Genomic DNA, 13,395 nt, shown 5'->3' on the forward strand with positions numbered 1-13,395 from the left:
GCCGAGATCATGCCATTGCACTCCAGCCTGGGCAACAAGAGCAAAACTCTGTCTCCAAAAAGGAAAAAAAAAAGAAAAGAAAAAAAAACATTGTAAGCAATCTGATGTTTTCAACTATACAGGGAGAATAACAGTACCTACCTTATATGGTGATAGTAAAGATAGAATGAGCTAAAAACAAAACAAAACAAAAACCAACTTAGAATGGTGCCAGGCATGGTTGTTAGTAGCTAGCATTATCGTTCTTGTTTTTTTTTTTATCAGTGCTTGATATAAATGAGAAAGCACTAAGTGAATAGGTACTTCATCATAAAAGAGTTGTTGAAAACATGTGGGGATTTAGTTTTGAATAAATTAATAATAATAAGTTTCCTTAACTACAACTCAGATTCAATGCTGGTTTCCATTGTGGGGATGGCACTATACACAGGATACGTCTTCATGCCCCAGCACATCATGGCGATATTGCACTACTTTGAAATTGTACAATGACCAAGATGCGGCAGGATCAGAGGTTCCTTGGGGAAGACCCACCCTACGAAGTTGGAATGAGACCATCAGTTGTGAGAAGAAACTCTTCTAGATGTCAACATAACCAACCTTATAAAGACTAAAATTCATGAGTAGAACAGGAAAATCATCCTGACTCATGTGTTGTGTTCTTTATTTTTAATTTTCAAAGAGGTTCTTGTATAGCAGTTTTTGTCTATTTTAACATTGTAGTCATTTGTACTTTGATATCAGTATTTTCTTAACCTTTGTGACTGTTTCAATATTACCCCCGTGAAAGCTTTTCTTAATGTAACTTTGAGTACATTTTAATTGCCTTCTATTTTTAAAACTCAAAATCATTAGTTGGGCTTTACTGTTCTTGCTATTGTATGGCATATACATCTGCCTGGATATATTTCTACTCTTGACCAAAGTTTTGTAAGAACAATATAAGATTTCGGGTAGGGGTATGGGGAGGGAAGATATTTTATTGAGAACTACTTATAAAAGATTTATCTGTAAGCTTGAACTCAGGAGTACAGTTTTAGCTATCTAGACTCTAACAGCTTTTGCTTTAAAATTATTAAATTGTTTCTTAATGAAAAAGAAAAGATCTTGCTAAAGTTAAAATAAGGAACGTTTCACCTTTTAAATACTTTATTCTTATGTGGGCTTATTTCCAGAAAACTTTGGTGATAATTCTTGAGACAAAAGGTGGTTAAGTAGCATTATTATGTAGTGCTTATATACCATAGAGTTTTTAATAGAAGAGAAATCCATTTCTTCTGAGGGTCACTATTAACAGTGTACTTCCTTAAATTTAGTTTAATGATTGTAATGGGTGCTGCATTTGCACATTGCATTAAGTTATGATGAGACGAATTGTTGTTAAAACTTATAGTAAAAAGAAATGTAAACTTGGTTAAAATCTTTTCACTCTTTGTATTGTTTTTTTTAAGGTTTTTATTCCTTAAATGTAAAATGACTACCTAATTTTTTGATGTAAATACATTAAATTCAAAGAGAAAAAAATCAGCTGATGTAGCAGTATATCTTTTCCTTGATGGTTAAATATTGATCTAGTATTTATATTTCTGAATTGTTTTCTGTGGAGGACCAGATAAGCAGTAAGTATGTTTTATCCTATATGTCTTGCAACATAAAAATGTTGCTAATTAAAAAAAATTAGGCATTATGTGTGTGTGCGTGTTTTTTTTTTTTTTTTTTTTTTGAAATGGAGTCTTGCCCTGTCGCCCAAGCTGGAGTGCAATAGCATGATCTTGGCTCACTGCAACCTCTGCCTCCTGGGTTCAAGTGATTCTCCTGCCTCAGCCTCCTGAGTAACTGGGATTACAGGCACGCACCACCATGCCTGGCTAATTTTTTGTATCTTTAGTAGAGATGGGGTTTCACTATGTTGGCCAGGATGGTCTTGAACTCCTGACCTCCTGATCCACCTGCCTTGGCCTCCCAAAGTGCTGGGATTACAGGCGTGAGCCACTGTGCCCGGCCAAAATTGAGGTATTTTTTGCCCAACATTTTAAGGACTAGACTTTTGAAGTATTTTATAGTCTAGAGGTCTCAAGTAATATATACATGTTTAATATTTTTAGAGTCAATTGATACCACAATTAGAAATAGTGAGAATAGTATGTAATTACTTGGTTTGAAGTAGTTAAAACTTGGATATGGTTATATCTGAGCTATAGTCATACTATCTCAAGAAAAATAATATGAGGATTTAACTTAAGATTTGTTCTATTAATGCCCAAATTTGGCTTTCCTCTACTATCCCCCATAGAGAACCACTAACAAGTGGATGTCTAATATTCCTCTGGTGAGTTGAAGGCAGGAAAAGTTGAGAATCATTAGTTTCAATGGGTATCCAGGTGACCTATCCTGGCCCTCTACTCAGAAACCTGCAATTTGTCCTCCTCACTCTGCTGAAATTCATTAAACTGCTGTTGTATAACTGATGGTTATTATGAACACTGACCTGTGAGACATACGGAAGACAAAATTTAGTCCTACAGGAAATCTTGAGGAGAGTCCAAAGAGAAATGGGAGCATGTCTCTTGAGAAGTGATCGGGGAAGTTTATGCTCACTGTCTGATGCAAATGTCTGGTCTATTTGTTAGTAAATAACAAACAGGGAAATCATTTTCACTTTTTGTTTAAAATAAGGTATTTACAAGCATACCTTGTAGTTATTGTGGGTTCAGTTTCAGACCACTGCACTAAAGTGAATATCTCAATAAAGTGAGTCACATGAAGTTTTTTGGTTTTCCCCTGCATATAAAAGTTACATTTACACCATCCTGTAGTCTATTAAGTGTGCAATAGCATTATGGCAAAAACAAAAACAAAAACAAAACCCATATGTACCTATCTTAATTAAAAAATTGTCTATTGCTAAAAAAAGCCAATGATTATTTGAGCCTTCAGCAAGTCATGATTTTTTGTTGGTGGAGGGTCTTGCCTTAATGTTGATGGCTGCTGACTGATCTGGGTCAGGGTTGCGGAAGATTGGGGTGGCTGTGGCAATTTTTAAAAATAAGACAACAATAAAGTTTGCTGCATTGATCGACTCTTTATTCATGAAAGATTTATCTGTAGCATGTAATGCTATTTGATAGCCTTTTACCTACAATGGAACTTCCTCCAAAATTGGAATCAATCCTTTCAAACCCTGCTGTTGCTTTATCAACTAAGTTTATAAAATATTCTAAATCCTTCGTTGTAATTTCAACAATGTTCATAGCATCTTCGGCAGGAGTATATGCCATCTCAAGAAACCACTTTCCTTGCTCATCCATAAAAGGCAAAATCTTGTCTGTTCAAGTTTTATCGTGAGATTGCAGTAATTCGGTCACATTGTCAGGCTCCATTTATAGTTCTCTTGCTATTTTTAGCAACTACAGTTAACTCCCTCACTGAAGCTTTGAACCCCTCCAAGTCATTCATGAAAGTTGGAATCAACTTCTTTCCAGCTCCTGTTACTGTTGATATTTTGACCTCCTCCCATGAATCATAAATCTTCTTAATGGCATCTAGAATGGTGAATCATTTCTGGAAGATTTTCAGTTGACTGCCTAGGTCCATCAGAGTAATCACTACCTATGGCACCTATAGCCTTACAAAATGTATTTCTTAAATAATAAAGACCTCAAGGTCAAAGTAAATCCTTGATCCATGGGCCACAGAATGGATGTTATGTTGGCAGGCATGGAAATGATATTAATCTCCTTGTACATCTCCTTCAGAGCTCTTGGGTGACTAGATGCAGTATTAATGAGCAGTAATATTTTGAAGAGAATCTTCAAAATAGTAGTAGGTCTCAACAGTGGGCTTAAAATATTTAGTAAACCATGTTGTAAACAGATGTGCTGTCACCAGTCTTTATTGTTCCATTAGTAGAGCACAGGCAGAGTAGATTTAGCATAAGTCTTTTTTTTTTTTTTTTTCCGAGCCAGAATTTGTCGCCAGGCTGGAGTGCAGTGGTGCGATCTCATTTCACTGCAACCTCTGCCTCCCAGGTTCAAGTGATTCTTCTGCCTCAGCCTCTTGACTAACTGGGACTACAGGCGCGCACCACTGCACCCAGCTCATTTTTGTATTTTTAGTACAGACGGGGTTTCACCATGTTGACCAGGATGGTCTCAATCTCTTGATCTCATGGTCCGCCCACAGCCTCCCAAAATGCTGGGATTACAGGCGTGAGCCACCACGCCTGGCCTGATTTAGCATAATTCTTAAGGGCCCTAGGATTTTTGGAATGGTAAATAAACATTAGTTTCAACTTAAAGTTACCAGCTGCACTAACCCCTAGTAAGAGTCAGCCTTTGGAGTTTTGAAGCCAGGCATTGACTTCTCCTCCCTAGCTATGTAAATTCTAGAGGGTGTCTTCCAATATAAGGCTGTTTTATCTACAGTGAAAATCTTATTTAGTATAGCCATCTTCATCAATGATATTAGCCATAGCTGCATTATTTGCCACATCTTCTAAATCAGTATTTGCTGCTTCACCTTGCACTTTTATGTTACGAAGATGGCTTCTTTCCTTAAATCTTGTGAACCAACTTATACTAGCTTCAAACTTTTCTTCTGCAGCTACCTCACCTCTCTCAGCCTTCATAGAATTGAAGAGAATTAGGACCTTGCTCTGGATTAGGCTTTAGCTTAAGGGAATATTGTGGCTGGTTTGATGTTTTATTGAGACCATTAAAACTTTATTTATTTTCAGCAGTAAGTCTGTAATACTTTCTTACCATTGGTGTGTTCACAGGATTAGCATTTCTAGCTTTAAAACAATTTATTATTATTTTTCCCTATCTTTCAGCAGCCTGGAACATTTCTAGCTTTTGATTTAAAGTGAGAAATGTGGCAAGGCACAGTGGCTCATGTCTGTAATCGCAGCACTTTGGGAGACTGAGGCGGGAGGATTGCTTGAGCCTAGGAGTTAGAGACCAGCCTGGGCAACATGGCATGACCCCATCTCTACAAAAACTTTAAAAAAAAAATTAACCAGGCATGGTGGTGTGCGCCTGTAGTGACAGCAAGTTGAGAGGCTGAGGTGGGAGGATCGCCTGAGCCTGGGAGGTCGAGGCTCAATCAGCTATGATCGCACCACTGCACTCCTCCCTGGGCAACAGTGAGACCCCATCTCAAAAAATGATAAATAGATGCGTGACTCTTATTTTCACGTGAACATTTAGAGGCCATTGTAGGATTATTAATTAGTCTAATTTAAATAGCGTTATGTCTCAGGGAATGAGGAGGCCTGAGGAGAGGGAGAGAGACAGAAGAACTGCTGGTCAGTGGAGCAGGCAGAACATACACAACATTTATCAATTAAGTTCACCTGTTATATAGGGATGGCTTGTTGCACCCCAAAATAGTAGCATCACAGATCACCATAAAGGATATAATAATAGTGAAAAAGTTTGAAATGTTGCAGGAATTACCAAAATGTGACACAGAGATATGCAGTGAGCACTCGAGGCTGGAAAAATGGTGCCATAGACTTGCAGGGTCGATTGGAAGAGTTGCTGCAAACCTTCATCTTATAAAAAATGCCATGTCTGTGAAGCACAACAAAGTGATGTGCAATAAAACAACGTATGGCTGATTAGATAATTCTCCATGGACCACTAGTGTTTCTGTAGATCTTATAAGCAGATGTACTGACTGCATTATTTTTCAAGGATGTTTATATGATAGAGAAGATAGAGATAGTATGTCCCTCCAAAATGAAGGGCAGGTATATTTAGAGCCTTGGAAGATAAAGGGTGTCTCTTCCTGGACCAAAGGGCATTATAAAAGCTTTAGGTTCCCTATGCTCAGGGTTTCTTTCCTGTAATGCAACCATCTGCATGTACAGATATCACCTGGTCTTTGCATTGCCCTGTGGGAACTGGGGTTTGGGAACCAGAACAAGAAAATGTTGATATTTTGACTATTTCTGTGAGTAATAAAGTTCTTTGTCTCTAACCCTGAATCTCATGTCTTCTGCTAGCGTCTACAAAACTGTCAGACTAGCTTGCAAGTAGAGTAGAATTTCAGACTCTTCATAGTTTTTGACAGTTTAGGTGATGAGGATGGGATGTTGGCAGATGTGGTCTTCTGGAAGAGGAGGGAGAATGGACCCACAAACTAGGTTTGAAGATGAGACAACTTGGATCAAGAGGTAAATACATTTGCCCAAGTATTGGGTGAGTTAAGAGAATAAGGATTCCCCAATATCCTACTTGTTAATTAATAGTTAGGGGCTGTACAGTGAGAAGTAGAATGAAAACAGCTGCCTAAATGGTGCCTCAGTTGTTACTCTCCTCTGGGCAGATAGAAAAAGGGATCTTATGACAATGGGACAACAGGTGCCATGGTCTTGGACTAGGTGCAATGATAGCTATGGCTACTAAGCTAAGCTTGGGTGGTCCAAAACCTCAGAAGCTCATTCAGATGAGCCATGAGTGAGGGCCACTTGAAATTGAATGCAATGCCTCAATTTTCTCAAAAAAAGCTGCTCTTCTTCTGTACCTTTGATCCTTCCTTTGCCTCCTACCCTAACTTCAGCTTTATTAAGGAGAAAGATAATTAAGAGTGAGACCTGGCCAGGCGCAATAGCTCATGCCTATAATCCCCGCACTTAGGGAGGCAGAGGTGGGTGGATCACTTGAGTTCAGAGTGAGAAACCAGTCTGAACAATGTGATGAAATCACATCTCTACAAAAAATACAAAAATTAGCGAAGCATGGTGGTGCAAACATGTAGTGCCAGCTACTTGGGAGGCTAAGGTGGGAGGATTGCTTGAGCCAGGAGGTTGAAGTTGCAGTGAGCAGTCTTTGCACTGCTGCACTCCAGCCTGGGTGACAAAGCAAGACCCTGTCTCAAAAAAAAAAAAAAAAGAAAAAGAAAACAAAAAAAGATCCAGTATGCACTTATGCACTGCTTGAATATGCTGGGGAACTGTGGAGGAAAAAAATTCAAACTGTGTGCTGTTGCATATAACTACTCAAGGCACTAGTCTTCACAGCTGCCTGGGAAGAAGGGGCACCTTAATTCAACTGATGGGATTTGGGTAATTTTTGCAGTGAAGAGAAATTAAGTGACCCTGTTGCATGTGGCCCTTTGGGTCTGTTTAGTGTACCATTGTAGCTTCCACTGATGAATGTATAATTGGTATTAATGTTTTACATGATTGTAATTTGAATGCTTATAAGTGTCAGAGGTGATTCTCCTGATTGGGAAGAGATGTTGTATTAGTCTGTTTTCTTGCTGTGGATAAGGACATACCTGAGGCTGGGAAATTTACAAAAAAAAAGAGATTTAATTGGACTTACACATGGCTGGGGAGGCCTCATAATCATGGCAGAAGGTGAAAGGCACGTTTCACATGGCGGCAGACAAGAGAAGAAAGCTTGTGCAGCGAAACTCCCCCTCATATAATCATCAGATCTCATGAGACTTATTCACTATCATGAGAACAGCACAGGAAAGACCTGCCCCTGTGATTCAGTTACGTCCCACTGGGTCCCTCCCGCTACATGTGGGAATTCAAGATGAGATTTTGATGCGGACAGAACCAAACCATATCATTCTGCTGCTGGCCTCTCCCAAATCTCATGTCCTCACATTTCAAAACCAGTCGTGCCTTCCCAATAGTCCCCCAAAGATTTAACTCATTTCAGCATTAACTCAAAAGTCCACAGTCCAAAGTCTCATCTGAGACAAGGCAAGTTCCTTCTGCCTATGAGCCTGTAAAATCAAAAGCAAGTTAGTTACTTCCTAGATACAATGGAGGTGCAGACATTGAGTAAATACAGTCATTTCAAATGGGAGAAATTGGCCAAAACAAAGGGGCTACAGGCCCCCATGCAAGTCTGAAATCCAGCAGGGCAGTCAAATCTTAAAGCTCCAAAATGGTCTCCTTTGACTCCACCTCTCACATCCAGGTCACGCTGATGCTAGAGGTGGGTACTCCCGTGATCTTGGGCAGCTTCATCGCTGTGACTTTGCAGGGTACAGCCTCCCCCCTGGTTGCTTTCATGGGCTATCACTGAGTGTCTGCAACTTTTCCAGGCACATGGTGCAAGCCGTTGGTGGATCTACCATTTTGGGGTCTGAAGGATGGTGGCCCTTTTCTCACAGTTCCACTAGGTAGGGCCCTAGTAGGGACTCTGTATGGGGGCTCCAACCCCACATTTCCCTTCTGCACTGCCCTAGCAGAGATTTTCCATGAGGGCCCCAACCCAGAAGCAAACCTGCCTGGGCATCCAAGAGTTTCCACACATTCTCTGAAATCTAGGCGGAGGTTCCTAAACCCTAATTCTTGGCTTCTGTGCACTCACAGGCTCAATACCATGTGGAAGCTGCTGAGGCTTGGGCTTGCACCCTCTGAAGCCATGGCCTGAGCTCTGTGTTTGTCCCTTTTAGCCATGGCTAGAGTGGCTGGGATGCAGGGCACCAAATCCCTAGACTTGGTACAGCTTCAAACTGATGGCACTCATTGAGTTGCTGCCACTGTTCAGCCTCAGTGCCAGCTCTGCAGAACCAAACATGGGTGGGGTTGCTCCATTCCCTTTGCAGAACTCAAGGCTATCTCATATCTCTGGCCAGTGTTCCTTTTGATAAAGCTTGTTATATTTTTACTGACCTCTGGGCTATAGCCAAAGGCCTAGGAGTTTAGTCTGTCACTTGGAAAACTACGGATTGGTAGATTAAAGACACCCTCTCTGGGGCTGCAAAATGTGGTAATAAATCACAGTTAAGCTGTTGGGTTACTCATGTAGATGTCTAGAGTAAGGGCCAGTTCTCTGGTATCAAGTTGCTGGTCAAGACTGCACTGTCCAGATTGCTCCCATTTCTGACTAGATCCATCATTGTACTGGACATGGTGACCTATCTACCACTGTAGGTTTGGCATAAAATAAAGAAAAAGATCCTGTTTCTGATGCATAAACTACCTGAAAGGCAGACTTGTGAAAGTGTTGCAGTGAGGGGGGTCCTTAACATGAGCCATCACCTCCATCTCCTCACACCTTGTTCTTGGCAGATTGACTACATTAGACTTCTGATCTCTTCTCAGGGCTACCCATTGTGCTGCAATGCTGTTGATGTTTTTCAGTGATGATTATACAAGGCAGAGTTTCACTGCACAAGCTCTCCTGTCTTGTCTGCCACCATGTGAAATGTGCTTTTCACCTGCCTTTCAACACAATATTGCTATTTTAACCTGATCAGCAGATTCCACCTATAATATTGCAGCCCTTGAAACTAATCTGTGTCATGTGTTTGGCCTTCTGGGCCTTTGCAGCTTGACAATGGAGCGGGTTTTTGTTGTTGTTGTTGTTGTTTTTCAATCACAAAAGCTACTCAACAAAGGGCTGATAGTCCAGGTATTTGATGGACATTCCATACACCCTACCATTCACAGGCATCTGATATTGAATACTGGAATGGCCTCTTCAAAAATCAATTCAAATAGAATTTTACTCTAGCTCTCTCTTCTCCTTCTGGGCCATGTAGCTTAATTAGGCAGTTTGGTCACTGAATGTGGCTATGCTCACAAAGAGATAATCTCTCAGCCACTTCCTGTTTAATGATCAGGATGACCTATTGCTATTTTAAAATTTGGATTCCTCCCCGTTAGAAACAAAATGCTTGTTCCTTGGTGCTGCAAAGAAATAGCACTTGAACATAAATTTAATTTTCCCAGCAAGGCAATGTTTACTTCTATAGAAGGGTGTGACTCACCAATGGACTAATGGTGAGAGGACATCTGAACAAGAGAGGGGAAGGGGTTCTTATTCTTGATGCAGGTAGCCCCTACTGCTCTCTCATTCCCCTATTGGCTAGGGTTGCACTGCACAGTCTAAGCTAATTCTGATTGGCTATTTTAAAGAGAGCAGAGGTATGAACCACAGTGGCGGGGTGAGTAGTTTGGCGGGAAGGACAGTTAGGGACAGGTAACTAAAGGTGACTTAGGTCAGAGCAGGTGACCAGGGGTGATTCAGGTCAAAGCAGGTGACTGGGATGAGTCAGGACGGAGCAGGTGACCGGGGGAACAGATGTGAACTACTCATTAAAACTGGTGTAAAGGGTTTTTTACTGAAACTACGAGGAAGTTAAACTTTAAAAGAGAGGACAAAGAACTGAACATACTGACATAATGATTCTTTAAAGAGAAATTTAGAACTCATTGTATCCAACACTCCCTGACCATGCTGCTTTTCTGTTCACTATTGGCAGTCCCAGGCCAGTGCGTTGGTAGCCCAGCCAGAAGGAGGCCTAGGGATTTCAACTTAATTCTGGCTCAGTCCCCTAGATTCTGTAGTTGAGTTGTTGCGACTCTGTATCATGAGGCTAATCACCACTTGGTTGAGTACATTTTCTTCATGAGTCACCCCAGTGGCTCATGCAGGCCAAAGTAGGTGGCATGAGTCTCTGTACATTTTATAAAATTGCCTTATCCCTTTTTCACCTGACTCTTTTGTCTGGGTATGAGTAGAGATGATTGGAAAAAGGTGAATGATAATTATTGGAATAGGACAAGCTGATTTTATAGTGATGGAGAGAGAGCACCTCCAATACATGAGGGGAGAATACCTTAGATGCCAGGAAGGGGAAGAAGGATCTCTAATAATGTCCTTGAGAGCCACCCCTGGGTCTTTCCTCAGGAAGAAAAATGCCCAGATACAGCTCTCCCAAACTGTAGCAAAAACTTTAAATGGTGAAACTGCTGAATCTGCCATCCCCCACGATGGTGCTGACCGTGATTTTGATTGTCATTCCCCTTCACCTTAGCGAGAATCTATTCGATAAAGCAGAGGATTTCCCCATTTTCTACATCTCCCATGCAAGACATTGGTTAACACCACTGGATGTCTTCCTCACCTCCCTCCCCATAGCTATGGCTTAGTCATTCTGTGGGGTGAATGAGCAACATCTGTCTGATGGCATAGATAAATAGGGCAGTTTGACTGACAGCCCTCAGGCAATTTCAGAAAAAACAGGGACTAGCCTCAATTATTCAAACTGAACCAGGAACCCTAAGGCTTACCAGCTTGCCAGGAGGCCAAGCTGGAGGAACTGTCAAACTATGCCCTCTGAATGATGTATGTCCCACTTAGAGAGGCCAACAATACTTTCTTTCCAGGAGGCCAAGCTGGAGGAACTGTCAAACTATGCCCTCTGAATGATGTATGTCCCACTTAGAGAGGCCAACAATACTTTCTTTCCGGGGGCATCCTGTGTGCCCTCAGGTCTTTATTTCCTGTGTGGAATCCAGGAGTTATTTTGTCTCCCCTAAAAACACCCTTAGGGGTAATCATAAGATCCCTTTAAGTGTTTAAGGAAGCACCACTGACAGATCATGTAGCCCTCAGATGATTACAGAGATCTCTTCAAAATGAGGCTTTTCTTAGGTAATGGAGAGATCTCTGCAGTAAGATAACAGATTCATAGGCTGGGCGTGGTGGCTCATGCCTGTAATCTCAGCACTTTTGGAGGCCGAGGTGGGCAGATCACTTGAGGTCAGGAGGTCAAGACCAGACTGGTCAACATGGTGAAACCCCGTCTCTACTGAAAATACAAAAACCAGCTGGCTTGGTGGTGTGCGCGTGTAATCCCAACTACTCGGGAGGCTGAGGCAGGAGAATCGCTTCAACCTGGGAGGTGGAGGTTTCATTGTGCCGAGATTGTTCCACTGCACTTCAGCCTGGGTGACAGAGCGAGGCTTGGTCTCACAAAAAAAAAAAAAAAAGAATCAAACAGATTCGTTATTCATGTATCCCTGCTGGCAGTTATCCCTATAACAGTAGTCATCCAACTAGAAAAGTGAAGTGGTAAAAATTTTGCTGAAGTTTTCAATGACATGCCTGGATGCTGAAAGGAAAAGCAGGTCAGCCTCAGCTCACTGGCTAGGGTTGTTATGAATGAAATAATTGCCCCAGACTTCCTTCTCAGGTAAAGTATCTGCAATCTCTGCTCTATCTTGCTGTGCCAGGATTAATGCCTCAGGCCAAGTGAAAAGGTCAATACAGAAACAAAGAGAAAGCCATTTGGCTTTCTAAGTAAACCATGATGGTGTGTGGGATTTGTTAAGCTGATTGAGACCAGGACCCTCCTGGCCATGGTTGAGGTTAATACTGCACAATGGCCTCATCTTGCTGTACAAAGTGCTGTTGATAAGAGCCTTAATTAAATGCTGTGTGAGACAAATGGATTTGGTCACAGCCTCTGTTAAATTAATTAGAGTGGCTGATGGAGTGGTATAATATGGGAAAATTTTCCAGGAGCCACCACCATATAGAAACTATACAGTCTTATGGCTGTTGTTGGGAGGAAATTCTCTCTGGGTCTTTTGCATTTCTGCATGTCTTGTGAACAGTGGCACCGATTGTTTTTGTTCCATACAGTCTCCTCAAGGATGCTTGTATAGGGAACAGCCTTGGAAGACAGATAGTGTCTCCTTCCAGAACAAGGAGCAGGTTTGCTTAGAGCCTTAAAAGATGGACATAATGTCCACCTCTGAAACAAATGGCAGGCATACTTACTGTTTAGTATAAAACGATTAGGTTTCTTTAAGCTTGGGGTCCTCTCCTGCAATGAAACTCATTGTATGTGTAGACGTCTCTTTGTGCTATGCTGCGGTGTTTGGAGCATACAAGAAAATGCTAGTACTCTAGCTACAGAATTTTGGCAGGCTGAGGCGAGCAGATAGCTTGAGCCCAGGTGTTTGAGACCAACCTGAGCAAAATGGTGAAAACCCATCTCTACCAAAAAAAACAAACAAAATAATCCCCCAAATTAACCAGGCTGAGGTGGAAGGATGGTTTGAGCCCAGGAGGCAGAGGCTACAGTGAGCTGAGATCGTGCCACTGCACTCCCGCCTGGGTAACAGAGCCAGACCCTGTCTCAAAAAACAAAAACAAAAACAAAATTGCATCTTATTTTTGGCATCTAGTACATAATTTATTATTTGCTGTCATTCCATAACAAAAATAGAAATAGCTTTATTTTTCTTCATTTTAAAATAATATGAGCTTATTGTAAAGTAAATTTCTGAAAAATTGGATGGTACCTATTACACTTTGTTAAAATCATCATATTAATATTGTAATAACTACATTTTGCTGAGAACTATTATGTGCAAGTGGTTTACACACAGAATGTAGCCCTGTGTGGTAGGTGTCATCTTTCTTTACAGATAAAGAAAGCAAGGCTTACTGAGACTTTCCAAAGGTCATATACTAAGTGATGAGGTGGGTGTGGATTTATGTGTATAGCTGTTAGGCTGGAAAACTCCATGCTTCCTTCTGGTAAGTGGTTCCCAAACAAAATGATCATCCTTGGTGGTTCCGATTCAGGAGATCTATGATGGGGCCTGGGAATCCCTCACAGGTT

General features: G+C 41.2%; 1 protein-coding gene across 1 annotated transcript in view; it reads left to right on the forward strand.

Annotated features, from left to right (window-relative positions):
• SPTSSA (serine palmitoyltransferase small subunit A) overlaps positions 1–2,751 on the forward strand; it is a 36,542-nt gene extending 33,791 nt beyond the window's left edge. Inside the window, exon 2 of the mRNA XM_023227380.1 lies at positions 389–2,751. Within this exon, the coding sequence (XP_023083148.1) occupies positions 389–492 (104 nt within the window). The 3' untranslated portion in view covers positions 493–2,751. The remainder of the gene's footprint in view (positions 1–388) is intronic.
• The last annotated feature ends 10,644 nt before the right edge of the window (positions 2,752–13,395 follow it).

This window comes from Piliocolobus tephrosceles, chromosome 6 (genome assembly GCF_002776525.5).
Source record: "Piliocolobus tephrosceles isolate RC106 chromosome 6, ASM277652v3, whole genome shotgun sequence".
Taxonomy (NCBI): domain Eukaryota; kingdom Metazoa; phylum Chordata; class Mammalia; order Primates; family Cercopithecidae; genus Piliocolobus; species Piliocolobus tephrosceles.